Source organism: Lepisosteus oculatus, chromosome 20 (genome assembly GCF_040954835.1).
Source record: "Lepisosteus oculatus isolate fLepOcu1 chromosome 20, fLepOcu1.hap2, whole genome shotgun sequence".
NCBI lineage: Eukaryota > Metazoa > Chordata > Actinopteri > Semionotiformes > Lepisosteidae > Lepisosteus > Lepisosteus oculatus.
In genome coordinates, this window is record NC_090715.1 from 11,492,495 (window position 1) to 11,519,856 (window position 27,362).

The 27,362-nt window shown below is 43.0% G+C and overlaps 2 protein-coding genes across 3 annotated transcripts; both read left to right on the forward strand.

Moving 5' to 3' along the window:
• Nucleotides 1-1,772: 1,772 nt before the first annotated feature.
• On the forward strand, nt 1,773-13,886 carry ccdc135 (coiled-coil domain containing 135). 2 transcript variants are annotated; one of them, XM_006641320.3, is made up of 18 exons: nt 1,773-1,830; nt 2,656-2,812; nt 3,395-3,569; nt 4,087-4,212; nt 4,406-4,600; nt 5,404-5,562; nt 6,020-6,238; nt 6,946-7,059; nt 7,400-7,472; nt 7,696-7,824; nt 8,507-8,635; nt 9,246-9,469; nt 10,115-10,333; nt 10,856-10,966; nt 11,314-11,424; nt 11,959-12,153; nt 12,608-12,747; nt 13,358-13,886. In XM_006641320.3, exons 2-18 carry the CDS (start codon nt 2,667-2,669, stop codon nt 13,440-13,442), a joined length of 2,550 nt encoding a protein of 849 aa, XP_006641383.1. In that variant the 5' UTR covers nt 1,773-1,830; nt 2,656-2,666; the 3' UTR covers nt 13,443-13,886. The 2 variants fall into 2 exon arrangements, with proteins under 2 accessions (XP_006641383.1, XP_015223713.1); XM_015368227.2 differs by having other exon boundaries at nt 1,801-1,848.
• Nucleotides 13,887-14,202: 316 nt separating this feature from the next.
• uba2 (ubiquitin-like modifier activating enzyme 2) lies at nt 14,203-27,019 on the forward strand. Its single transcript, XM_015368228.2, has 17 exons — nt 14,203-14,669; nt 15,904-15,987; nt 16,806-16,876; nt 17,400-17,464; nt 18,559-18,659; nt 19,337-19,458; nt 19,777-19,844; nt 20,274-20,395; nt 20,822-20,921; nt 21,241-21,398; nt 21,809-21,902; nt 22,489-22,601; nt 23,226-23,381; nt 23,915-24,011; nt 24,319-24,424; nt 25,312-25,448; nt 25,757-27,019. Exons 1-17 carry the CDS (start codon nt 14,532-14,534, stop codon nt 25,945-25,947), a joined length of 1,923 nt encoding a protein of 640 aa, XP_015223714.2. The 5' UTR covers nt 14,203-14,531; the 3' UTR covers nt 25,948-27,019.
• The last annotated feature ends 343 nt before the right edge of the window (nt 27,020-27,362 follow it).

Here is a 27,362-nt window from a genome sequence, read left to right on the forward strand (position 1 = left end):
TACTATATGAACATTGTGAAACATTAACAGCAGTCACACAGAGATTGCAAGTGCAGACCTGTTTTGTAATACAGATGGAAAAAGGTAGAAAGTTCAAATTTCCCCAAAATACAGGCAGCTGCATACTTTCAAACTGTTATCCATTTCAATTCATTGGATTATTCCCTATCTGTAGAAGACAACTTTTTATTTTCATGCAGAACAATAGGTTACTTTAGTAAATATTTGGAAATCTGATGTCTTCGTACCAAATATTTCACTATCTTTATTTGCTGGCAGACACTCGGCACCCAGGGTAATTTGCAATGTAGTTATCCAATGATTACATAGTGTGGAACATTGCAGACTCTGGTAACATTGGTCAAACAACCTTTGCACATAGAACTCTCCAACACTGATGGGACATGAGTGGTCTATGTGGTGATCCTGACTTTGAGAGTTTTAACAAAGTTACAACCGCTAACTGCTTTATCGAGTCCAGGGTGGTGGGGGAGACGGAGCCAATCCCAGCAAGCAACTGGCCCACAGCGTGATACACCCTGGATGAGAGAGACCAGTCCATCACAGAAAAGCACTCCTGTTTAAACCCCACTTCTAGTGAACCATGAATCCCATGTGAGATTGTCTGCGTTCCAGGACAATGATCAAAACTATCAGTTCATATACTGTAGGTGAGACCAGTCCTTTGAAGCAATTCTGGCGACCTCTAGTTGTATGACTGTGTCACTACAGACTTTTCAATGGACAACCTTCGTAAGTGAACTACTCCAGGAGAGTATTTCCCCATTGATTTTATAAGTATGCACATGTGTAGTTGTCCAATCCTCCCGCCTGTTCCTGGGCTCAGTTTTCCTCTGAAGGCGTAAATGTGATACAAAGTGGGTGACTGTTTAATATTCAAGAGAAATCCATCCATCCATTTTCTAACCACTTCAGCCCATACAGGGTCAGAAGGGAGCCGGAGACTATCTCAGCAAACAACAGGCATGAGGCAGGATACACCCTGGACAGGACACCAGTCTATCGCAGGGCACACACGGATACAACCACGCACACAAACACTCTCACCAGGGCCAAATCTTCCCTGAAACCAATTCACCTACCAGCATGTCTTTGGACTGAAGGGGGAAATCAGAGCACCTGGAATTGACCCACACAATCGTAGGGGAGCACAGACTCCACACAGAGAGCACCCCGGGTCCAGAATGGAACCCAGGGCCACAGCAATACGATCCACTGCGCCGACGTGACAACCGAGGGAGCTACATTTGAAACGTATATGGTCTGGTCTGGTCTAGTCTAGTCTGGTTTTTATTTCTGGTGAGAATCTGGTTTCCGGAATCCGCACTCAACAGATCAATGTTTTTAGCATTTAGATTGTTTTCATGAGTTCCCCCCCAAGCAATTGCTGTTTCCAAAAGGTGGGGGTTAATTAATTAATAGAAGATTTCTAGAACTTGAGATCATCAAGTCTTAGAATACTTTCTGCTTTTTAAGGGTCGGGGCTCGGTCAGGTATTTAAGAGCGTAGCCTGTACATGAAGATACAGAAGATAAAAGGAAGATGTGGCCTTATTTTTTTTGTTGTTATTTGGTAATTGTTTTTCACGTGCAAAATCGAAAATGAAACCGTAGGAGTCCTTTAAGATCTATATCTTCAAGTAGCACTAGTCAGATGTAGAAAATGTCCGCGCTTTTCAATAGTTCAAACCAGGAGAAACCCGCAGCTCGTCTCCTCACGCTGCTTACGCAAGGGGCGGGGCCACGGAACAGCGTGATCCAGCGCTGCCGTGGCCATGGAGACGGTCGTAAACGGGACGGTCGTTCAGAGGTACTGTGATGGGGAATGGTGCGATTAATCTTTTATTTCAATATCTACATGTTTAAAAATGAAACAAGGGGTAAAAAACAATCAGTGACAGTAGAATGTACCTGTTGATTATGCGGCTGAGTAAATAAACAATGTGATTTATGAAAACAGGGGTTAGAAGTTTCAGAAACTGTTTATAAACTATAGTTAAACTATCGTATACTAAACCGTAAATAAATTATGAAACCGGATAAACTATTTAGTTTTGTATACTGAACGGAAAATGGTCGAGCTTCCTTAAATATTTAGCAGCTGCAGTAAGGATATATTTACACTGTTCTGTGGCACGACGTAAACTTGTAATTGTTAAATGTATTTAACATAAAATGTCAAGGTGTACTGTGTTACACTGTTTTCTCTTGGTAATTACAGTAGATAATTTAATTCTGTGCCTTCTGTTTCAATAAGCACAAGGCACACAATAAGCACAAGGAATCCTCCTTAACAGGAGGAATCTGATGCCTCCTACTGTATATATTTATAGATATATTTAGGGTAATTCAAATAAAGAATGGATAGAACAATTATATGATTATATGATTATAAAGAATAGTAAAACAAAAATATGATGTAATTGATATTGATAGACATTTTGTTGCCAGCAACTACTGCTATAATATAATAATAATAATAATAATAATAATAATAATAATAATAATAACTGCACGCTGTATTATTGTGCATTTGATAAATAAACTCTGATTGATTGATAGTTCTGTCCCTTTGAAGACAGGGTGAGAGGTGATCCTGTGGAGTTCAGGTTGTCCTCCTCTTTCTCATTTTCAGTCCTGTAAGAAATGGAGACGCTGCCAGAGGAGCAGTTGTCTGAGGCTGGAGAGTGGAAGGGGGAGGAGGAGGCAGGGGATGAAGATCTGAATACAGAGCTGCAGGATCTGGAGGAGACACTGTCCAAAATACACATCACTACCCCTGCCAGCCCGCAGTGAGTACAAACCTCATGTCAACATTACTGTACTTACTTTATTGTCCCAAATGGGAAATTTGCTTTGCAAGCAGGTAACTGACATAACACAGTACGCAATACATTTAACACAACATGGACCCATTCACAAATAAGACATACATGTACCATAAGAAAATAAATATGTATCTAAAAGTAAAATGTACAGTTAATTATCCAAATTGAGCAGGTTAACAGCTGTGGGAGTAAAACAATGACATTGTTCTATTGCTTTTGAATCTGGGTAATCTGGGTCTTGAATCAATGATTGTATCATTGTCATTGCTTGATGTAGAAGTCTGGAAGCTGTAGTTCTAGTTGCCCACAATGAGTAGATATGTCCTTTAGCCCACAGTAAGTACAGCTTTTCATGATGTTTAGTTTTTTCTAGTGGATGCTAGACAGAAGTCTTCTTGAACTTCAAAGATTTCTTCCTGAACTTCAGTGGGCTCCTATGTCTTGTGTTTCACACTGATTGAGCCTTTGACATTCAATATATGGGTGTGCAGTGTGTGCACACAATAATGACTATAATAATAATGACTGACTTGTCCATCTTTTCAGACCAGTGACTAAGTCGTCCATAGATCTCTCTGAATTCCCCTCCTCGTACAAGGAGAACTCCTCCCAGGAGAAGCTGCTGCTGGCCATTGCTGATAATTTCCGCTCTCAATATGCTCACCTGTATCCTGACCGCAAACCTCTGTTCCTGAATCCCCTCAATGAGTGTGGGGTTGAGGTACGTGTGCTAGGCAGGACTTTTGGGTCAGGAAATGGATGAGGTAGAGGAGGTGACTCTTGTACAGAACTTGCAATTGCATGAAAACTGTATTGCTCTTCTACATCTCGTATGGCACAGATATTGATTATGTCCTGCCAGGAGCCTAATTTTGCTCAGTAGCTGCTTAGCCTCAACCAAATCTTCTCACTGTCAGGGTGCAGAACAGCCACAGGTTTGGTGCATCTTTGGGATGGTCAGTAAAAAAACCTGAATGCTACTAAATTACATTAAAACTACAGAACTGTTTGATAGCCTGAGTACAACAGTGAGCAGCAGTTCCCCTCATTGCCACTGGTGCTGAGCACTTGTATAAGCTTTGGATTGTAAGGTTGTCTTCTTGTACTGGGCACTGAGCTTCTTTATTTGTGTAGGATATCAAGGTTGCCTTTTTAAAGAAATGGTGAGTCTTACAAGAGGTTACAAATGAGTGAAGTCTATTCTCTTACTCACTTTTTGTCTCTTGTTCCCTGCACAGAAGTTTGTGAGCACCACGCTGCGCCCAACACTGCTGTCCTACCCTGAACTGTACAGCTGGGGTGGCTGTGCGTGTTTTGTATCTGAGTATCTCTCTGTCGAGCCTCTGGATCCCCCTGTAGATCTGGTAAGTCAAGGCAACAGCACCGAAAAATACAACTAGAATCCGTAGTGGGAGAAAATAGGTCATCTGACCACTATAGCATGGCTGGCTATGTTAATTGTTTTTTATAAATTGTGCCTGTGACGGACTGCATTTGGAATTTGAATGTTTAATCTCGGGTATGACTGCCTACTCTACCAATCTTAATCCTCCTCAGCCCCAGTGCCTTCGTTCTCCTACCTGGGTGCTGAAGTGCCAGCGTGGGACCTGCTTCGAGTTCGCAAACCTGCTATGCTCCCTGCTGCTTGGGGCGGGCTATGATGCATACTGCGTCAGCGGCTACGCAGCGAAGGAGCTCTGTCTGCTGGACCAGACACACCAGCAGTGCCCCCTGCTGGTGAACCAGGAGAAGGTGAGCATTTAGGCAATGGAAAAAAACAGACTTCCCTGCACCTGCTGTGTGTTGGAACTGACTCCTTTTTACAATAATGCAGGCAAATGGGGGTGAGATCATGGATCTATTTAAAAGACTGAAGTCTGCTCTTTGAGAGTAACAAAGAATCAAAGGAAAAGTCTTAGGGAACCTAAGTGGCACCTAAGGTTTCTTAATGCAGAAAAGGCAGTTGCATAATGTAACCTTTTGTCTAAACAATTTTACACAATATGCATCTAACTGTCTTTGAGTAATATAAATGATGTATATTAAAAGCTATTCATTATTTCAATTGTCAGTTTAAGAATAATGTGTTTTTTAATTCAGTAAAATGCATTTTATATTGCGATTACTGGTCAATAACGCTTACTATATTGCAATAAATGGAAAATTGTGGTAATTGTGTTTTTTAGTGGGATATTCTCTATCCAGGTGATTTGTGAGAGATGGTTTGTGAGCAAAACAACATTGAATGGGTCAGTGTGAATTCAAAGTCAAACATTCCACTATTAAGAGAGTGACAAAAGAAACAAAAGAAAAGAACTGTGTGTACCTATATAAGAAAAACTGTGTAAATGGGGCCATTCTGTTCATTGTGTGCTAAGAGGTTGTTGATCTGATGAGCTCTTGTCCTTTCTGAAGAATACCAGGGACTCTGCTTCAGCAATATTGCTTGATTGCTTGGGCACTACTCTGAAGACTTATGTGGGTGTCTGCATGCACTGTAGCAAACTGTGGAATAAAAGGTGTGTAAGCTGTGAATAAAAAGTAGTATTTTCCAGGGCAAACTGCCAGAGCAGAGAGCCCCTCAGAAGAAGTATACTGTGAAGCCCCCCAGAGACCTGCGCAGTGCCTTTGAACAGCAGCAAGAGCAGAGGAAGCAGGCAGAGATCCTGGCCGCTCAGGAGAAGAGGCGCAAGGAAACAGAGAGAGAAGAAGCTGTGAGTTGAGCACAGACAGCTGGGGGCTGGGCTGGTTTACTGCACATTTTCTAACATATAGATGCAGAAAGAAACTGTCACAGGATTCACTGTGTCCTTTAAGTCATTTCTGTTCTAAACAGATTTTTTATTCATCTGATTAGTTTGATAATAATGTGATGTAATGTGAAATAAAATAGAAGTTCTTAAGCAACAAACTCTGAAGTAAGGTACTCAGTGGGGATCCCATCAACTATAGAATTAACTGGACAATACAGGGAAGACGGATTGTAAATGGCACTCATTCTTGTTGGCTTTATCACTTTGACAATTAACATTATCCTGCAAAAAAATGCTGAGTCTGCTTTGGGTGAGTTTGTGGGCTACTCTTTGACAGTGTCCCATTAGGGTAACAAATATCTCAGCATAGAGAAGGGTGTCATGCTGCGTCCTTCCGGGGGCAAATGCTGTGTTTCAGGAGCGGGAGCGACCTCCTCCCGACCCGCTGATGGGCCTCCGTGTGCACTGCTGGGTCCTGGTTCTGGCTGGGAGGCGTGAGGTCCCCGAGAACTTCTTCATCGACCCGCTGGGCGGAAAGAGCTTCAGCACTACGGACGAGAGGTTTCTGGGAATCGAGAGCCTCTGGAACCATCAGAACTACTGGGTCAATATGCAGGACTGCAGGAACGGCTGTAGGGTGAGCGCATTCCAGTACAGGTCTTTTCTCTTTGGAGCCACAGCGTTAATGAAAATGTCCGGCTCCCATGGTCTCACTCGTGGATCTTCAGCTACTGGGTCACATGGTTTTTAGATATTTGAATATTTATTGAAGACACTCAATTACTCCTAAGGTTTACCAATCCTTTAATTTATTAAAGTAAAATCCCCAAAGTCTACACTTTCTTTCAAAGTGGCATGCTTGTACACACGGAGTGAATAATGTTTCCCAAGTGCAATAGTAGGTAGAACTGGATCATGCAGTATACAATTTATAGCACATTAACAGCAATGGCATTGCTTTGTGTGCTGTATAAGAATTGAAATTTGAAAACGAAAAAACACAAATTTATAGGTATTGGCATCCCTTTCTTTCTGTTTTTTATGTTTTCAAATATTGAAGATCACTATGCAAAATGATGAACCTGATATTCCAAATCAGGTCCCTCTAGTACAAGCAACTGAATATAAAGAGTGAATTCAACATGGCATATGTGAGATACTAACTCAAGACTGCTGCCAGGCATGTACCAAATACCTTGTTTACACAGCATGGAAAGTTATTCTGGAATCCTAATTGCATGTAAAACTAGATACTTTTCACATTAAACAGCACACATTAATATGAATAAGACCTGTGTTAAAAAACTGAGAAACACAGAGGCCTTACCTTTAATCTCTTTTCAGGACTTGACGTTTGACTTGGGTGATGCTGTGAAATGGGAGTTCCTGCTCTTTGGAAGGGGCAAACCCTTGTTATTGATCCCAGACATGAAGAACCAAGAGGATCTGGAGGAGGAGGTGTGTGTGTCAGGCTCTGATAAGAATAGAAGCAGTGGGAAGCACAGAGAGTTACACAGTCTGATTGGTTAGAGCTGTTATGTTGATGGTATAATTTTGTGACGTATATTACCCCATTTAAGTGTAGGAGTGTGCTGTGCCTTGTTAGTGTTTTATCTTCTTAGACAGCATAAGTGCATTTTTCCTTTTCCCACTTTTCAGTCAACATGAAATCTAGTCAGTATGTAACTAGTTAACGATCACCGAAGAAAGCTGTCATTGTTTACTGCCTGCGTGGAAGGCTTATAAAACTTGCACTGGAGGTATGGAAGTGTTCATACTCTGTTTTGTACATCTGTAGGAGGAGAAAGAGGAGCCAGTGGTGTTTGAGATGCCTCCCTCATGGGTCGAGAAAATTGACATTTCCTCAAAAGGTAGCTCTGCCTAGAATATGCTTCCACAGACATATTAGTGATAGTTAAACAATCGCCAGGTTTTAATAAAATACAGATGTGTTATGTGATATATTTGTATCTTTATTCCCTCTTATGTCTGAATTGCAAAATTCAGATGAGCTCCATCAGTGCCAGTGTGGCACTGTTGGCATCATCACAGTTGTGTCCAGATTTCTCTTTTCATTTCTCTTTTCCTCTGTAGATATGGAGACTCGCTGCCCTGAGGGGAAGAAAGTTATCCAGTACCGGAAGGCTAAGCTGGAGAAATTTGCTCCTTATCTGATGAAGGATGGACTAGTGACTCGGCTCACTGTCTACCAGGACTTGGAATGTAAGGCTGTGTTAAGTGAAATCATTCTTAATTATTTGTTAATTAAATTAATTCTATTTCATTGGACAGTTCAATTTTCAGCCTGAAATCCTGTGTGGGTTGAATACCTCAATGGTTAAAGCAAACTGTTGTGTGAATAAGTATGAATTGGATGATTTATGACAATTGATATCACTTTTGTCTTTTAGTCATTTTCAGATCTCTTCTTGTTTGGGTACAATTTTGGCAGTTGGAAAGGATACTTATCTCATCAATGAAAGGATATTTTAGTGAAAGAGCATTTCTTATAGTATGAATTGAATTTCCTTGTTGTTGGATGTGTATAGTGCTAATTGGTGCCTTAGTAATATAAAGCAGAAGCTACAGATGCAAATATGGGAACACCTTTAAGTTAATTCACCTGGAATCTTCGGTGATTTTATTTATGTTGAAGCGGTTGAATAAACCTTACTATTCTAAGATAATTAGTACTATTACTAGTACTAGGATACTATTCAGATATATGTTAGCTTTTAGTGACCATTTTACTAAATTAGCAAGTGTGTAACAATGTTTAAAATAATAGGGTAACAATATTTTTTATTTGTTAGTTTGCTGACTCTGTGCTGTAGTATGTATATGTACTGTATATACTACACCTTGTGTGGAATCACACTATCCACTGTCCACTCTTTGTTTGCAGGTAAACAGGTCTCAGACGTGAAGGAGTGGTTCAGACACAGACATGACCATTTGGAAATGAGGGAGCTGAAGAAAGGAAGCAATGAGACTTTGGAACATTTCAGTCCAGGAAGATCACACGCACTAAAGAGTAACAATATACACATTACATTATCCATGAGGGTGGTCATTTGCATAGCTTCTGTAGCCAGTGATCAGTGATTTCCTTAACTTTTAACTTGGAGAGTTACAGGTTCTTTTGAAGACTTAGACTTGTCTCAGTATCTTATATACAGCAGATACATTCTAATGATTTCTATACCAATAATGTAAAATGTTTACAGGGTGCTGAGTTAGTTGGTCATTTCAAACAATCGCACAATGAAAACTGGGCACTTCACACAAAGAGTGAAGAAATTGTGTACACGTACAAACCATAGTGAATTTTATTATGGACAATTACAATAAAAAAAGCATACAATACTAACATCAATGGCATCTACCAGAGAATGCACACAAGCCATCATCGATACTAGGTGCACTGCACTGTGTTATATCGCCAACAACAGGCCCATTTCTCACCATAAAGGCGGCTGAAAAGCCCATCTGACTTTACAGGCATTCTCGACATGTACTGTAAGGCCCCAAATTCTTGGTGCTTCTAGAACACAAAAGTGTCTAGGTGAGAATGGATTTCGTATCACCTAGAACATGTAACAAATGCATAATGTGCCCGTTTCCTGTGTATATCCTGCCCGAAGCTCACAGGTACATCACGCTGGAGCCAGAAACAGAGCGGCAGATGGAGTTCTACAGCCATGCTCGGGTTGACGGGCTGGCTAAGCGCGTGGAGATTCCATTTGAGATGACGGAGACCTTTGAGGCCAGACCGGACGGCTTGTACCACAGGCACGTGATCTTTGGGAAGCGACTGAAGATGCCAATGGCCGCCAATGCCCAGGATCCAAACAGCAGGCCTGTACTGGTAAATCAACAGTGAGCTAACTGATGTGAAGTTCTGCTGTGTGCGTGGCACATAGAGGTGGTAGATAACAGTCTGATAGAATTGATAAAAACACTTTTCATTATCCAAAACAAATAAAAAATAAATAAATAAAATCACACTGATCACGGTGATTGGTGAATCATAGATCAACAGACAAACTGGAAGTTTAGGTTAAACAACCAAAAAGATAAAAAGGGCTTGAAGGCCTGTTCTCCTTTGCCATTTTTCTTATATTCGTATTGATTTTTTCAAGGTTTTTATCATTCTTCACTAAAATGCTCTTTGCTTAACTGTGCCTATATTGTGCACATAACATATGAACGGTTCCTGCTCAGAAATTAACATGATCATTAGAAGAAATCGGGGGTTACTCCTTTTGCTCAGTCACTGGCCATAGATCCTTAGCTATGCAACTTACCTTTAAGGCAAGTTATGTATCAACCTGTCTCACCCCTTGACCCTTGTAACTTTACACAGACTCCCCATTCATAATCAAACCCACAGACAACCTCTCTGTCACTACACCACAGAGATAAGAGTCTGCAATTAAGATTTTGTTGAACAGATCAGAGTAGTTGTTAAACACTGTATAGGCAGAACGACTGCTTTCTTCTCTGGCTGTAGAAAATCACTGAGCGTTACCATCGCAATCGAGACAGAAAGGCCAGTGAGGATGTGGCCGAGAGAGTGTTCCTGATCGCAGAGCAGCGCATCCAGCTGACCTACCACCGAGAGGACGACTGCATCATCCCCTCCTGGAGGGAGTTCGTCAAGCCACGCGTCACTGGAGACAAACATGACCAGCGCATGGTCTTCACCCCGGACATGGTCACCGCCTACCAGGTACTGAGCCCAGAACAGAAAAGACAAGGAAGGGAGATTAACTCGGGCTCTGTATGTTTAGCTTTACTTTTCTGTAATAAAATGTTTGTTGTTTTTTATTTAGCAGTGCAGACTTATTATTGAGTTATTATTTTACAGCTTTAAGGACCTCTTATGAGATTATCTTTTATTCAGCTAGCTAAAATATCTGTTAAGATTCCTTAATCTAATTAATAAATGGACCAGTTGTGTTACAAGAATTTCAAGATACCTGTGTCTGCATGTTAGTTACTATTTACTATGTCTTAAAACATTTTAGGCAGTTCTTTACATAATTGTCTCTTTTTTAAAACATTTAAAATTTAGTTTCTTTAAGGTCACACTGTACTTATCAAATCAGTCATTCAGATTTAGAAGTTCCTAAAACAGTATAAAATCTTACATACTCTGTAACAGAGTATCTACACAGGTAATTAATATCTATGAATTAAAGAAAACTAGGATGGTCATTGACAGCATTCTTGTACACTGTTCTGTGGGCAGGTTGACCCCAATGAGAAACCCAGCAAGAACCTGTTTTTGTATGAGATACTGATGTCCCTGATGCAGGAAGAGGAAATTGTCAAGCAGCGAGTGAAAGAGTCAGAGAAAGAGGTACAGATCACTCCTGTCAGCAACTGATGTTTGATTTCTGACTGGCTCACAGTAGAAACCTATGTACAATGCATAACATTTATGTCTTCATTTGTGTCTGAAACTTAAGGGCTTTGTTCTGCTAACAGATTTATTTGCAAAAACGGGTTTCTTGAGTAAAGTGCAAGACAGCTGAAGAGATAAACCTTTGGTGCAGTAAAATAAATCCAAGTTTTTAAAGTATATAAAGTTCTGAGATTGTAATACTGTATAGTACTGAAAGCCAGAGTTCCAGCTGGACTGTGTGTTGTCCTGAGCATTGCAAAAGGGATGAACTATCTCTCGTGTCCTGTCCTTGTCCTTTGCAGACTAGAGCCATCTTGTCCCTTCGAGCTCAAGAAGACATTGGGACTGAGCTACTTATTTCAGTCTATGACACAGCCAGGAATGAAAAGGCCCGTAAAAACAGAGAAGACATGGTGAGCAGATTGTCGTTTAATGATTCTTGATGGCTGTCAGCTGTACTTATTCAGTGTAAGAATGTGCATTCAGGTACTGCTTTAACGATGTTCATACCATATATTTACTTTGTTTTGCTGTGTTTTTTGCTTTATCATATGTCTTTGTGCTTTACCATGTATTTGCTACAATTTATTCAGTATATTATACACTTTATTTACCTTAGTAAAGCAAAACAAACTTTTCTATTCATCTGGATATGTTATCTTAAAGCACACTAAATGTTTTCTGAATTCTTTTTCTCCCTGATACTTAGATTTCCCAGTTAAAGACTGAACTGTTGTGCATGTTTAGCCAAAGATATTACTATGTAAAATGGGCAAAAACAAGGAAAAGGTGTTGCTATTAGTAGTGATTTTTCTCTTTAGATTCTGCTGTTTGAAAGCATAAAACATTGCAAATGAGACCAGTGCACCTAAACCTATCCTCTCTGAGTTTTTCACTCTGTTTCAAATATGACAGAGGTTCTGAATCTGCCCTTGTTTTTTCGGCAGGAGCGCTCTGCCAAGGAGGAGAAATTGCGGAAAGCAGAGAAGGAGCTGGATTACTTGGCTCCCTTCCTGGCGCAGCTGGGAGACCCAGACGCCCTGACCCGCAAGATGGCCCTGCAGCTGCGAGAAGACTGCCTGTCCGACCTCAAGCAGCGTCTGATCGACAAAGCAAACCTCATTCAGGCTCACTTCGAAAAGGTGACACCAGGCTTTTCTCCATCAGCTTGAAGTTCAAATAGCTGTATATTAACGTGTTCTTATCATTGTCATCCAGTTTTGCGAAGATTAGACAATGGTCCCAGAATTCTCAGTTATTTGGTAGCAAATGTCTGGTGCTCATCTTCATTGGAGCTCATTGGTGCGTGGTCACGAAAAAGTACTGGTGATGTCAGAGAAGAAAGCACACTTGGCAGTCTTCAATTTGGTAGAACAGCTGTGTACAATCTGAACAGGTCTGGTAAGGGAACAGGTGGACCACACTACCTCAAGAAACCGTCATTAATCATTATTGTCATCAGTCTGCATGACAATAATACATAATACTACATCCTGCATGGGCAACAAGAAAAAGACCAAATTGTCTTGCTTCAATAAATAATATAAACACTTTCAAGAGTATCCTTCGAGCTGAAATGCTGCGATTTGTCTTCAGGAGACACAGGAGTTACAGAAGAAGCAGCAGTGGTATCAGCAGAACCAGCTGTCCCTGACCAAGGATGATGAGGAGACCTACCTGTCCTACTGCTCAGAAGCCATGTTCCGCATCCACATACTGGAGCTGCGCCTCAACAGGTAAGTAACTATCCTGAGCTGGGGATGGTGTCACCTGTGGAAACTCAGCTGGAACTAGTATATTGGTTGAAATTCAGTGCTATGAAGTGGTGTGTATAGTGATATGAGAAGGAACATCCTCATGTCATACACTTAACATTTAACAGCACAACATTTATTCCAGTGTTTTCACACTGTATTAATTCAGTTGTCAACAAATTAAAGTCAAGACGGTTCAGAATCTCAGAACCTGGTTGGTTTGAAGAGATAGCCAAACCAGACTTGTTATGTGATGGAGGTTGAAGGCAGTTTGGACTCCCTAGATGTGTGACCAAGGGCAGCACACTGGGGTGAACTAATGCAAAGAGGGGAAGATATCCACTGTATGTTTACCCTTGACAGAAGGTTAGGGCTCACTTTCCATCTTAAGACATTATTTCTACAGTCCATTATACTCCATTAGTGTTAAAATGTGGTGGAGTCATTTAATGTTATTTTGTGAAAGCCATTAAACACATTTTATGGATAACCAGAATTATATCATGCTAATGCTGGTTTTATAAGGGTGTTAACAGAGAGCTATCCTGCTTTATATACTGTGTGCAAAAACAGTCATTATTTGTCATTATAGGCACAAGGAGAAAGCACCCCAAAAGTACCTGGCATTGGAAGAGAAACTGCGAAGGGACCCCAGGCTGTCTGAGTACCTGTGGTGACCTCACCGAAGACAGCTGTGACCTCATACCTCGCCTTCTACTCCACAAACACAGCCGTGACCTCATACCTCCCCAGTATACCCCACAAAGATTCCCTTTACCACTCTTTCTTATACCACATTAACTATTCCTCTTACTCCACATGGATATCTAAAATCCATTGATTTTGAATTCAGTGAACTGGTAAAATCTCATCCCATAACCAGCTTTCAAGAACACTTTACTGTGAGTGTCAGCAACAAGCCATGTTTTTGCAACAAACAGTGTTTAGATTGGTACACATTAAATAGGATTTTCCTTTTATTTAGTAATGGATGAAAGTTTCTTTCAAGGTTAACACTATTGAGTTGATGTATCACTGCTCAATCTCAAACTACTTACTTATTTCTCTAAATTATTTTACTGTATGATAAAGAGAATTAAATAAACTAGTTTGGAAACCTCTTTAAAGCCTATGAAATCTACATTTTTATGTTGTTTGGAATAAATAAATGTTTTGGATGAATATAACCTCCTGTCTCATATCATTTTTGATAGTGAAACAAAAAATTAACATTTTGTTTTTGCTTATTATCAGAGAAGGATAATTAAATAGATTTAATATAGAACATAATCTACTTTTGAGAGGTCGCTTGGAAGATCTAGGTTCCTCGTTTTTAGCGGTTTAGTAATAGTAATAAACCTTAATTTATATAGCGTCTTTAAAGGTGGCTTCTCACAGCGCTTTGCAGAAGTACTTTAAGGGGTTGCTTGTTTCAGATTACCACAATCCTTCGAGTAAAGAAGTGCCTCCTGTCTAAGATCCAGTCTTATAGCTGAAAGCGTGTAAACATATTAATGGAATATTTCACTTATTTTTCTTACTGTGTGTTAGCATCCCTCTCAAATGCAGCTGCTGTTTCAATACACACTTCTCGCTACGGGTACGATCAGAAGCGACGTCTTGTCTAGTCCTCCTCGCCTGCAGGGGGCGATGCACAGCCACGGGGCCGGTTCCCGCCGCCGCTGTTTCTTGCCTTCATCGGAGGCCTCGGCTGTCTTCAGCTCCGTCCCGAACTCCTCCGTGGAAACCGCACACTTGTCTCCACAATGGCACTGGTGGGGTCCCTCCGGAAAGAGCTGGCCCAGTCCGTCTCCAGCTGCCGGGTCCTGGTGGTGGGAGCCGGCGGGATCGGCTGCGAGCTGCTGAAGAACCTCGTCCTGACCGGCTTCACCAACATCGACGTGGTAAGAGCTGGTGGACCCGAGGAGGGGGGCGTCTTGCTCCGCTCTCGCTTTGTGTGGCCTGGGCCAGGCTTGTAATTGATGAATGAAAGAGCAAGCGGAAAACGCGATGGGGATGCGTGAGAACTGTAGTTGCGTTAGGAAGACCGATATGGGCTGCCTGCCGGTCCGCTGCCGTGCCCGCCGGGAATGAGCCCATTGTCTCAGATTACCGCCTACACCCGGTAAGGGTACCCGCCGTCTGGCGCACACACAACGGGCGCCTGATTCAGAAACCGACCGGCGTGTATTTGTTAGGCCGGCAACCGGGAGAAAGTCCCGGGCTCGGTGGAGGACATGCAGACTCCACACGGAACGCGCTGATTTCCGGAATCCAGCCTCAGCCTCTCTTTGCAATGTGCAGCCTGCAGGGGTGGTACCTGGCAGCCCTTGAGCTCGCCAGCCCCCAAGTGTCCCGCTGCTCGGGTTTCGCTCTCTCCAGAACCGGTGGGACGGCAGGACGGGCCGGAGCGTGCCTTTTCTGCCGGCCGGCCGGCCGCCGGGCTTGGTGGGCACGGAGTGACCGCCCCGCCGCTCACGGAGAAGTGTTTTCTCAGTTTTTCGAAAAGATTTTACCCGCCAGGCGTCTCGCCGGGGCCGAGAGCAGAGCGCAAGACCGGTGACGTTTTACACACGGTGCCCTGTTGCTGTTGTTGAGGGTACTGGGAGCAGACGGAGCGCGTCACGGCGTGGGGTTTTAAATGGGCAAAGCTGGGTCTTGTACCCCTTGAGGCAAATTGAGATGCTGAAATAGAAGCCTTCGCTGTGGTCTGTGCTGGAGGGTTGTGTTTCTTCAGCTCGGTGTGGTAGCGATCATTATCCCTGCCCCATACTGTGGTTGGTATCGTGCCTTTACCCTGTGAGCTCAGACTTGTCTTGCTGGAGCCGAGGAAGGCACGTTTTCTAACACCCAGCACGTCAGTCCGACCCACGAGTATGTTCTCTGATCGAAGGTGATCAAATTCAGAATGGAAATCTGAATTTGGTTCTTAAATTTGAAGTCGAAGGGGACGTGCGTAGCTCCACTCCGAACTCTGATGTACACACAACTGCGGATGCAGTTCGGTTTGAAAACCAATGAGGGGCCAAATTTAAATGAACGATAAAACACCTGGCATGCATTATTAAAAAAAGGTGGAGTTGCGATACGGTGCTGTTTAGTTTCTGTTCCGAAACACATCCTGTGATTCTTCCCCAGATCGATCTTGACACCATTGACGTGAGCAACCTCAACAGACAGTTCCTGTTCCAGAAGAAGCATGTGGGAAAGTCTAAGGCTCAGGTGAGGCAGGACGTGGGCCCCGATCTCCTTTCCTCCCACCCATAGCGGTGATGGCAACAGAGGCTTGTTCGTTATTCTTGTTTGTAATGGAAGTCGTGTGAAGCAGGTTTGCGTTGATGGCTGACGGAAAATGACGAATGTTTGCAAAATGCAGACAATATTCAGTTCCTGGTCCCGGCGTTCTGTGTGATCATCTCTCGTTCTAATGCTTTTATTTTACTTTTAGCTTTTAGAAGTTTTAATTTAGCACAGCAGGGCAAAGGAGCTCGAGCTGCCTAGCAGATCTTCGGAGAGTCACATGCCTCAGTGCCTTCCCCCATCTCACTGGGACATGGTCTGCTATAGAGCCATTTCCTCAGGGTCCTGTGCTGTGGCTGGGGAATAGGGTACTTTCTCCTATCTAAAGATTTGGAATCTCTGAACTATTTTCAGTTTGACACATACCCAGTGTGGAATCAACAGCTACTATAGGGCACATGCAGTGTGACACACCCACCTGTCACAGCTTGAGCCCGCCTGCGTCCGGACGGCAGGGTGTGATGCAGCCATGTTTTCGAACTGAAAATAAAGGTGGAACTGGGTATTTTTGCATATCTTTCATATGCTTATGCTTACATATAAATAATTTGTTTGTAGTGTTCATTAATGCTTTACTTCGTTTTAAAGGCACAAGGTGAGCAGAATAATAAATAGTTCTGAGGCTGATGGCAGTGACTGGAGAATAAGTTCAGCTGAATTGCATCGTCTGCATAGTGTGTGGTTTTTCTTATCCTACACTGTCTTTGTACATTGAATTTTTCTGCAACTTTTGTTCACAGGTGGCTAAGGAGAGTGTGTTGCAGTTCAGCCCCAAAGCCAACATCACAGCTTACCATGACAGCATTATGAAGTAAGATTGTGCTATTTCTTTTTTCTGTGTTTGAAGCAATTTATATTTGAAATCAAATGTGCAGAAAGGAAAGCATCTTATTGTGAAGAGTACAACAGTGGGCCATCCCCAGACTAATTATTGTAGTTCTGACTAGTCTTTTGTAACGTCCATTACATTTCCATGAGAGTTCCTCTCCTCTCTCTCAGTTTGTAGGTATGTTCATTACTTAAGTCTGAGTTTCTTTTTGGGTAGAAGAACTTAATCTGGAGCGATTAAATGTTTTAGTGGTGAGTTTTAATAATCATTACTGCAATTTTGTCTGTCATTAAAGCCCATTACAAATGTCTATGAGGACAGAGTTTTAGAAGAATATTTCAAGTTGTTTCAAACCAACCTAGGCTTTGTTTTTGAAAACCTTATTTTGTTAGAAATACTTTAATCTTCTGAATCAAATCTGCATGTCCAGTGTACTTTGTGTACATTTAAATTATATCTCTTAAAATCGTTTAATTTTCTTTTTTGTGTTTGTTATTCCCTCCAGCCCTGACTACAACGTGGAGTTTTTCAGGAATTTTGTGCTGGTCATGAATGCTTTGGACAATCGAGGTAAGGTGATTTTATTTAACTATTAACAACGAAACACTAAAAAAATATTTTAACAGCATTTCAACACCTGTCTTCAGAGTTCTGTTGCACTCGAAAAAATATTCTCTCATTGGGGAAAAGTGCAGCAGGGTCCTGGTTATACGCGAATTTTGCTGTTTGCAACTGTTCTCTGCACTGAATGCTTGAGAATGTCGAGACCCTACTGTATTTTTAGTAGTTCTTCAAACAGTATAGTTTCTGATGTTTCTCCTACATCTGATTTCTTTAAAAATTGTAATCAAACAGCATGACCTGATTGTGATTGAGGTACAGTTCAACAGGAACGCGCAACTGTTCAGTACTTCTGTATCGCTTCATATTTATAGTTTAGAGCAAGCCATCCATCCAACACCCTGGCTTCCCTGAAGAAGTGGCTGGATGAGATCTGTGGATCAATGAATTAGATGGGTTGAATAGCCTCTTCATATTTGTATCTGTTCTTATGTATAAGCTAGTGGCTACAGAAATGAAACCTGGTTACAGTGTGATTTCAGTTCATCACCATGGCTGTTATTTTAGTGGATATATTCATATATTCAAATAGATGCTTTCGCTGTGGTCTGTGCAGGAGGCTTGTGTTTCTTCAGTTCGGTGTGGGAGCGATCATTATTTCACAGAAATGGCTTCCTTGCTACTATCAAACAAGAAACAGCTATTGTTCTTTTAAAAGTTGTGTTCTGAAAGTTGTTCTAGCACAGAGAATGTCTTAGTTAAGCAGTAATCCACTTCAGCGTGTTGGTTCGGGAGAATCTGCTACACTTTTGCCTGGAAGATGATAACTGCATTTGTTCTTAAGAGCTGTGATTGTGTCTTTGTGGTTTCGGTGTTCACGGGAACTTCAATAAAGTGAAAATGGAAACTTGTTAGAAGATGAACACCTTTAAAAACTGCTATCAAAACATGTTTTAAAAAATTCAGAAGTCATTGACCTGAGCCACTGGGTTTGTGTTAACATTAAGTGTGTGCGTAGAGCTCGGTGTCTGATCGCCTGGCACCATCAGGATCAGGTCTGGTTTTCTTTGGCTCCGGGAGTCAGTGCTGTCCTCTCGCTGCAGCTGCCCGTAACCATGTGAACAGGATGTGCTTGGCCGCAGACGTCCCTCTGATAGAGAGCGGAACAGCAGGCTACCTGGGACAGGTCACGGTCATCAAGAAGGTGAGACTTTTAGCCCTACATTTCTCGAGAGGATTGGGATATTTTCCAGTGTTAGTTCCCTAAATGTTGAGCCTAACAAGGATCTGCATATCACTGGGACAGATATTTTCTTCTGAAACCATTCGATGTTTCTTTACCACATATGAATCACAGGTGTTTAGAATTTTGTCAGGAATTTTCACCACAAACATTTGCAAGTACTGTTACTCAGGAAACTCCGGAAAACAAAGTAATGAGGCTCAAGAGCAAAGTCACTTTGGAGGCTTGGCTAGCTGGCAGTCTCTGAACACCTGGATCTCAAAGATGGAGAGCAATGTTGCAGTGTTTTGTACTCAGTGTTGTCCTTATAGAGTTAAAAGCGTCTTTTTCTATTGTAGGTGTGTCTGTGTGTCTCATGGAGAGCAAGTTGGGGTATGCGAAAAGACAAATTCCTAATACAAGAAATTCTTACGGCCAATAAAGTGATCTTATCTTAGGTTTGGGTCATTTGCCTCCACATTTAAAGGTTTTCTAATTCGAATGGCCTTATTTGCCAACCTGACGTGAGCTGCGCGTAATCTTTTCTCTGTTACCGATAAGGCACCTTTTTTCACAGTTCCTTAATTGTTGTATTCCTTAAGAGATGACCCAGTGGAACAGTGCCACCCGTTCTGGACTGTTTTCTGTTCACTGCACAGGGGCTGACCGAGTGTTATGAGTGCCAGCCCAAGCCCACCCAGAAGACTTTCCCAGGATGCACCATTCGCAACACTCCGTCTGAGCCTATCCACTGCATAGTCTGGGCCAAATACCTCTACAAGTAAGGGAGGCAGGCTGAGAGAGCCTTCTTACTGTTTTTAATATGCAAGCAACAACTTTCTGTATGACTGCTCACCCCAGGATGCACCAGTGCTACTAAACACTGTGTTTTTAGCCTAGTGGTTCACCTGTAAAGAAAGACGTATGGTGCGATATTTGAGTACTGGTTTCCAGTGGCTCTCAGTGTTGTATTTTTAGCATCTATACTTTGCCTAGCCTTAATCTGGGCAGAAAACACAGCTTTTTTTCTCAAATGCTGATTGAGTTTGTCTTCTTTTGAGTTGGGTGCCCAAGTTTCAAAATGTCTGAATTTTTCCAGCCAGCTGTTCGGAGAGGAGGATGCAGACCAAGAGGTCTCTCCGGACACGGCTGACCCAGAAGCTGCCTGTAGGTTTCTTCTTTTCATTTTTCCCTCATGGCATTTTTAATAACTTAACGTGTCAGTGGTGCTGCGTCGTTATGCTTTTTAGCCTGTGGGGATATCCACGACAGTCTGAAGTTTAGCCTCTGGTGGAAACAAAAAAACACCTTCCCCTGAGCTCACAATCTTAGTGGTGAACAGAAAAACCGTTGCATACAGTAATTATGATCAGAACTACCTGGTATTATTTTTACTTTATTCACTCTGTGTTGTTTTCCGAAGAGCAGTTTTAAGCATGGTCTTCAGATGCATTGCAATGATTTCCAGAGGAATTATCAGTAGTGATGGACGAATCCGGCCAGGAGTCCTGTGTGCGGGGTTTCACCCCTGTAGGGCTGTAACCTCACAGGGCCTGAATCCCCAGTTAAATTGCTGTTTCTGCACTGGTTTGCCAGGGGATCCGGCGGAGACTGCAGCCAGAGCAGGAGCCTCCAATCAGGATGGAGACATAAAGCGCGTGTCCACCAAGGAATGGGCAAAGTCCACCGGCTATGACCCCATCAAGCTCTTCAACAAGGTACTGGGAGCAGAGCACCTTCTGGAAGAGAGGGTGCCTGTTTCTGTCTCGTGAGGGTCCCAGACCGAGCAGGGACTGATTCATGTGTATGGCCACTAACTGCAATACTGGGTATCCCCTCATCTCAGCACAACCTCAGCTGATTCTGCTCGAAGAATGGAACATGACTGGGGCAGGAAATAGTTCAAACCAAATATTCAAGCAGTTATTGGTGCTCACAGTGGCCAGTGAGGGAATATAATCGGCACAGTCTCTAGATTAATTCCTCTTCTAAGTGTACCTGTATCCCACAATGTTATTTTTTTTTCAGAAGTTAGCTGAGATCTAACGGGCAGGAGGAGCATTTCGTTTCCAAACATATTATGTTTCTGTTATGGTAGGCATGTTATATGGTAAGTGCAATAAGATGCCTTGTTGTCCTTACAGCTTTTTAAAGACGACATCAAGTACTTGCTGACAATGGACAAGCTGTGGAGGAAGAGGAAGCCGCCTGTTCCGTTAGACTGGAATGAGGTTCATAATATGGGTAAGGGAACATGGGCAGAGGAGAGGAACTGTAAAACTTTGTATTCACAGATTATATAAATGGCGACCTGAAAAGTGTCTTCGACTGCTTTAATACAAGCATAGTTCCTGCATTAACAATAGGTTTATCAGTTTTTTTCATATAATTTTTTTTGCTTATTACAGTCAGCTGTTTAGTTGCTTAGATCTCTTGCATCTCAAGGATAATGCTCAGGTCACCTGCTTGTCTACCATCTATGGGGATGTCTCCTTTTTGCATGCTCGGGAGGTGGGGTGGCCTGTGCCCGTCAGTCTGATCTTGTCTGTTCCTGTCGGGTCAGAGAGCAGCGGGGCGCAGGAGGGGGCCCCCAGCGCGGGCCTGAAGGACCAGCAGGTCCTGGGGCTGAAGAGCTGTGCCCAGCTGTTCTCCCGGAGTGTGGAGACCCTCCGGATGCAGCTGGCAGAGAAGGGAGACGGAGCGGAGCTGGTGTGGGACAAGGTGAGCCGGGAGCCTGGACAGAACCCCCTTTCTCCTGCTGAAAGTTACCGTGAGCGTGAAATAGCCTCGCCAGTCTGCGGAGTTGCTTCTGTGTGCTTATAAACTTATGCAACAATGAGGTTGGACTCTGTCAAACACACAGCAAAGCTGTGGCTGAACAGGGACCAGGATGCGTGGTCCTAACTTGACAGATGCCGCCTCCAGCGTTGGAGCTTGCTGGCATGCCAGACGTGAACAGAGTACCTGACGGGTGGATTTTCAAACTGGGTCTCAGTTAACGAAGACTGGGGGCCATAATAGTGTTGCAGATGTACACCAGTGCACGTTGCAGTAGTCCTGTGAGCTTTCCCGAGGGATTTCAGAGCCCGTCCTTGCACCCCTGCTGATCGCGACTTGGATCCCTCTTGCAGGACGACCCCCCAGCGATGGACTTTGTGACGGCCGCCGCTAATCTGCGGATGCACATCTTCAGCATGAGCACCAAGAGCCGATTCGACGTGAAGTGTAAGTGGTGCGGCCTGGGGAGCCCAGGAGGGGGGCGCTCACGCACATGGCTGAGCTTGTTCTGCAGTGCGGTCTGTGTGTTCACAACTGGGGTCGACTGGGGGAAACCAAAGCGGCCAGCAGATACAATAATTCTTATCAGTAACTTTTCCTGATGTCGTATTAAGGTCACTATTATTGTAAATGTTATGATTTTTTTATTACTTGTATATTATGGGAATAGAAAGAGACAGACATATTTTATGATTATAGTAAGAACAGCTTTTATAGGAAAGGTCATTCAGGGCAGTATTCAGCAATCTGATAAGAGAGTTATTGACGTCCTGTCAGAATTTTTCAGCTGGTTTTATTCAGTGTCGACAGTTTTATACATATGGCAGGTTGAACACTCCTCTGGTTTTGTGTCCAGGTGTTTTGTGCCTTATCACAGTTTTTGGTTTTGCATAGCACAGTTTCTGACATTCCAGTACACCCTTAAAAAAATATACCTGAGAACACTGCAGGAGAAAGTTAAATGCATATCTCGCTCCATAGTTTGCACATTATTGTCTTTTTCTTCCTAATGAATTGGATTTTCTTTCCTCAGCCATGGCAGGGAATATAATTCCAGCCATTGCCACTACCAATGCGGTGATAGCAGGCCTGATAGTGCTGGAGGCTCTGAAGATTCTGTCAGGCAGCATTGACCAGTGTAAAACCGTGAGTAACTTCAACACCAGTTTACATTCCTCTATAGCCACAGTACCTGTTTCTATCCATCGTGTCCTGCTGAGGGTTGTGGTGTATATAGGAATGTAAGGTAACTTGTTGTGCTAACATTGCAAACGTTTTACATGTAAAAGTGAAGCTACCAGCAGAAAACTGGCACAGCTGTTTAAATAAAACTTGTATTGTTAGTACTTGTTAGTATCCCGGTGTCCTAAACAGTCGCATGACTGGAGAGTTGGTTCCCTGTTTTTCGGTCTTCAATGGTGCTAATCTTAAATTTCCACGTCTCTAGGTCCTTGTGTTGGTGTTCATTTTGACGTCCTCTGACTTGGTCAACGTCTTTCGTGATTTTGAGTGCCAGGCGTTACATTTTCTTGCCAAAACATTTTAAGGACCATTTTTATTTTTTATGCACATTTACCATCCTGTACATTTATATTGCCCATCCTGAAGTAACAAGTTCACCAACAGTTAAGAACGTTACATGTTAATTTCCATTTGTAGTTCTTGAATTAAATTTATATGTAATATCTTTCTTTGTTTTCAGCTCGTATTCAATATATAGAAAATTTGCCCTTAACACATGATATTAAAATATTGCTGTTGTTTCTTTAGGTCTTCCTGAACAAGCAGCCCAACCCCAGAAAGAAGTTGCTGGTGCCCTGTGCTCTAGACCCTCCTAATGCCAACTGCTATGTGTGTGCCAGTAAGCCAGAGGTCACAGTCAAGCTCAGTGTTCACAAAGTCACAGTGCTGAGCTTACAGGACAAGGTAGGGCTGTCCTGATGTGCGTGCTGTAATTTATTTAGAGAAGGTTTGGCCTGCCGTGATTCTGGAGAGCCAAAGTCCACCACCTCTTATCGGTCACCTTTAAATCATGAATTTGCAAGGACTTGAAACCTTTAGATTCAGATTTTAACAGTTCATATGACAGTTTGAAATATTCATATGAAACAAACACGGGTTCTTAAAAAGAAAGTGTCGCAAGTGTTTTAAAAAAACTGTGATTCTTGGGGGTAGCCCAGATAGATTGTGACTCTCTGGGGACAGGGGTGGCTAGTCTGTCAATCTGAGGCTGTACCACAGTTCTTGGGGGAGCCCCCACACCTACACTCACACCAAAACAAAAGCTTCCAGCTGTCAGTGCCTTTTCATAACTCCATTCTCTACTCCTTGCCCTCATTTGTGCCTTTCATCCAAATGATTTATAGTCGTAGCTCCTTCTGTCCCAGTATACACTTCCTGTGAGCTGTAACTTTCCTCCCCAGCTGTGCCCTTCCTCAGCTTGTCCATGTTTGTTTCAGATTCTGAAAGAGAAGTTCGGCATGGTGGCCCCAGATGTGCAGATTGAGGATGGCAAAGGGACTATTCTGATTTCTTCTGAAGAAGGAGAAACTGAAGGTGAGGGTCTGACCTCCTTTCTTGGACGGGAACGTTGGGTCTTTTGTGTAAACTTATCCAACAGTAGATGACCCAAACAGAGGGACATTAATATGGAATAAATGAAACGTGCTATAGAGAACTGCCCATCCAATTTGGCTTTTTTGTGACTGTTAAATATTGCCTGAAAAAGTCAAACGTAAAACAAAATCTAAATTTTTGTTTAACTTAATACTGCTGTAAATTGCCACATCAATCGTGTCATCGGTCTGGCCAGCAGGGGGGGTATCTGTCCATGTTAATTGTTTTTTTTTTTTTCCACTGGCAGGAAATAATAACAAGTGTCTCTCTGAGTTTGGAATTCGCAATGGAAGCAGGCTCCAGGTCGATGATTTCTTGCAGGAGTACACGCTACTAGTGAACATCCTACACTGGTGAGTACTGTCATGCATTGCCCATGGAAGGATTCAAAGCTGTCGGTAGTCAACCATGAGTTAGGGTGCTGAAAAGATGTTTGACACACCAGTTTAATTAAATCAAGGGGTCATGCTCTGAGAATGAGGACATGAATGGCCTTCTTAAGGAAACAGGTTCTGTCTGCAATTTTGGAGACACATTAGCAAATTGAATATTTAAAGATGATGTTGAGCTCTTGGCTCTTGGTAGTGGTGGAGTTATGCATTTTACAGTGCTTCACCTGCATGGTTTTTGCCATGGATTGCACCTGTGCAGCTGGTGATGTTTCAGTGCTTTGGAACACTGACCCTTGACAGGCCCAGTACCGTGCCAGCTGACATCAGAAGGCATCGTCCTGGGGTCAACTAGCTGATTGCTCTGCCCAGGCACTCCAAAGGTGGAAATCAACAGGGAAATAACACATCAAACAGATTTAAACTGGAAGGATTGCTATGCATTTGTTTTCCTTTGTATATCAAATGGAAAAGAGGAGTTTAAATGAGAGAAAATAAATTAAATGTCAGTTTTTGCAACTGTTGAGTGACCGATGGTGAGATAAACTCAGATCTGGGGTGCGGAAAAGTGATAATGAGAGGTGTGGGCTGCAAGACTGAGCTCCCCCTGCAGATGATCCTCTTGTGTAATGAATATGATATTTTACCCTGATTACTTCACTGCATCCTGTTTAAATAGGAAGCAACATTGCTGGGTGCAGCCATTCTGTGGACTAGTGTTTCACCCAGTTGGAATCGCACATGCTCTCGATTTGATTAATGCTCGGATGACACTGGCCCCCTGAGCCACGTTTCTTAGATATGGACTAGACCAGTCGCAGAACAAGTCTCTCCGCCCCGTCTCTGTACAGTGAGGACCTGGAGAAGGACGTGGAGTTTGAGGTGGTTGGGGACACCCCCGAGAAGCCCCCCCAGTCGAGCGCGGCCGAGCCAGGGAATAACATGGCCAACGGCAGCGACGACGGCGCCCAGCCCTCCACCTCGAAAGGTAAGGGACTCCTGGGCTCTGGCACCTGCCCAGGTTCCTGCAGTAGCATCGCATTGTGAACGTCGAATAATGACGCTCCTACTGAGGAGAACAGCGCGTGAGGAACGTGGCTAATCCCTAGCCTCGTTTAGTAGAACGGAGTATCCTTGGTTTTCCACATTCCCTTCCCGAAAGGAAGCCCGTTTCATTCTGCGCAGATGGCTCGCCTCAGCCATGTCTGTCAGCATGTACAGTGACACTCTCAGGGTTTTAAAAGACGCTGGGAAACGTGGCTGACACCCCCCCCCGGCTGTTCTCCCTCCGCTCAGCTCCGGAGCAGGACGACGTGCTCATCGTGGACTCGGACGAGGAGCCCTCCTGCAGCGCCGCGGACGTCCACGCGGAGGGCGGCGGCCACAAGCGGAAGCTGGATGAGCCGGAGGGCGAGGCCGCCGCCAAGCGCAGACGCCAGGAGCAGCCCGCCGCCGACGAAGACGACGACATCATAGCATTGGACTAAGCCCCGCCTCTCAGCTCCCGGGATCCGCGTTTCCTGTGCAGTGTACATAACGGTCAAGGCTGAACAGTTCTGTCAGAAAAGTCACCCGTGGGTCGAGAAGCAAGGGAAAGGCAATATTATGCCTTTTTTGCTTAAGTTCAGTCAGAAACCAGGTTCGTGTGAGGGCCTTGGGCCTATTCATTTGTGCACATTTTTGTAGTCTGTCCTAGAGGGTCAAATGAAGGCTTCAAGAGACAGGGATGGGGGGGGGTTTAATGCAAGTCAAGAGCGTTTCTACGTACTGTACTTCTCGGACACAGATCTGGTTTGATCCAAATCATTTTTATCGAAAATCTACTTGTTTCAGGGGTTGTTTGACTGTTTTATCAGAACAAATACATTTCAATTAAAATATATATATATTTCTTTAGACATTTTATATAATTGAATAACTTGATAAAAAGGAGTTTGGAGATGGAATTGGAATAGGCAGCCTGCAGCTGAAGTGATTTGCGCAGTGGTCGTTTTGGGAGACGCAGCAAAATGCCACACGTTCACTCCTTCCAGTTGCTTGAAATTTAGAAAAGAGCTCAAGTTTGCAAACCCACTGGGAATGGGTTCTTGAGTGATTTGCAGATACCAGTTAGAATTAACCCAGTCTGTACACCATATATTTCTATAAAACACCTTTATTAACAGGTGGCTTTGTTTGTGCCCTCCATTCAGTGTACACTGCCTGGTTACAGTGATTTAAGAAACGTTTTTTGTGCGTATTGTTACAGTTTGCAATTATTTATATTTGACATGTTTTGTAAGAGATCACGTTATACTGTAACTTTCATGGACCAAATAAAGGAATATTGGATATAGCTGCAATGATGGTAAACTAGATACGAATACAAGAATAATATGACCTCGTGAACAGCTTCACATTTTTAGTTTGGATCATGTTTCAAGCAGGCGTCTCAGATCGCCCTCATTATAGGCAACCCTCACTGCAACTGAGCTGTAATTCACAAATGTGTGTTTTTGATTACGAAAGGCTAAAGAAATGCTTTTTCTTTTTTTTTAAATAAAAATTTTTAATTTCCTAGGTGGTACTCCTTTAAAGCCTCTCACTTCTGCCCGTACAAATTCTGATGAGTGTTCTGATTCAAGTCGCAGGCCAGTGAGTCCATTGTGATGGTTATTAATAGGGATCCAAGGTGTGCCATGTCCAAGCTCTTGCTCAGAAGGGTTGATTGGAGTGGTAGATGGAGACATAGCATGTGATCCTGCTTGTGAGTCGTGGCTATGGGCTGGGAGTCGATGTTACATTGCCAAGGCAGATAAAACAGTCTCCTGCTGTATTCCAGAACGTTAAGCACTATATTGGAAAACACTCAAATGAAGTGAGACAATCACAGCCTCCAAATCTGAGCATCGACGTGTTATTC

Excerpts from the sequence above, each read along its gene's own strand:
- ccdc135 (XM_006641320.3), top strand. The coding sequence starts at position 2,667 with ATGGAGACGCTGCCAGAGGAGCAGTTGTCTGAGGCTGGAGAGTGGAAG. Across the intron at positions 6,239-6,945 it reads ACTGCAGGAACGGCTGTAGG|GACTTGACGTTTGACTTGGG; the intron begins GTGAGCGCATTC and ends ATCTCTTTTCAG. Across the intron at positions 10,334-10,855 it reads ACATGGTCACCGCCTACCAG|GTTGACCCCAATGAGAAACC; the intron begins GTACTGAGCCCA and ends TTCTGTGGGCAG.
- uba2 (XM_015368228.2), top strand. The coding sequence starts at position 14,532 with ATGGCACTGGTGGGGTCCCTCCGGAAAGAGCTGGCCCAGTCCGTCTCC. Across the intron at positions 15,988-16,805 it reads TGGGAAAGTCTAAGGCTCAG|GTGGCTAAGGAGAGTGTGTT; the intron begins GTGAGGCAGGAC and ends TTTTGTTCACAG. Across the intron at positions 21,903-22,488 it reads GAGCCGATTCGACGTGAAGT|CCATGGCAGGGAATATAATT; the intron begins GTAAGTGGTGCG and ends TTCTTTCCTCAG.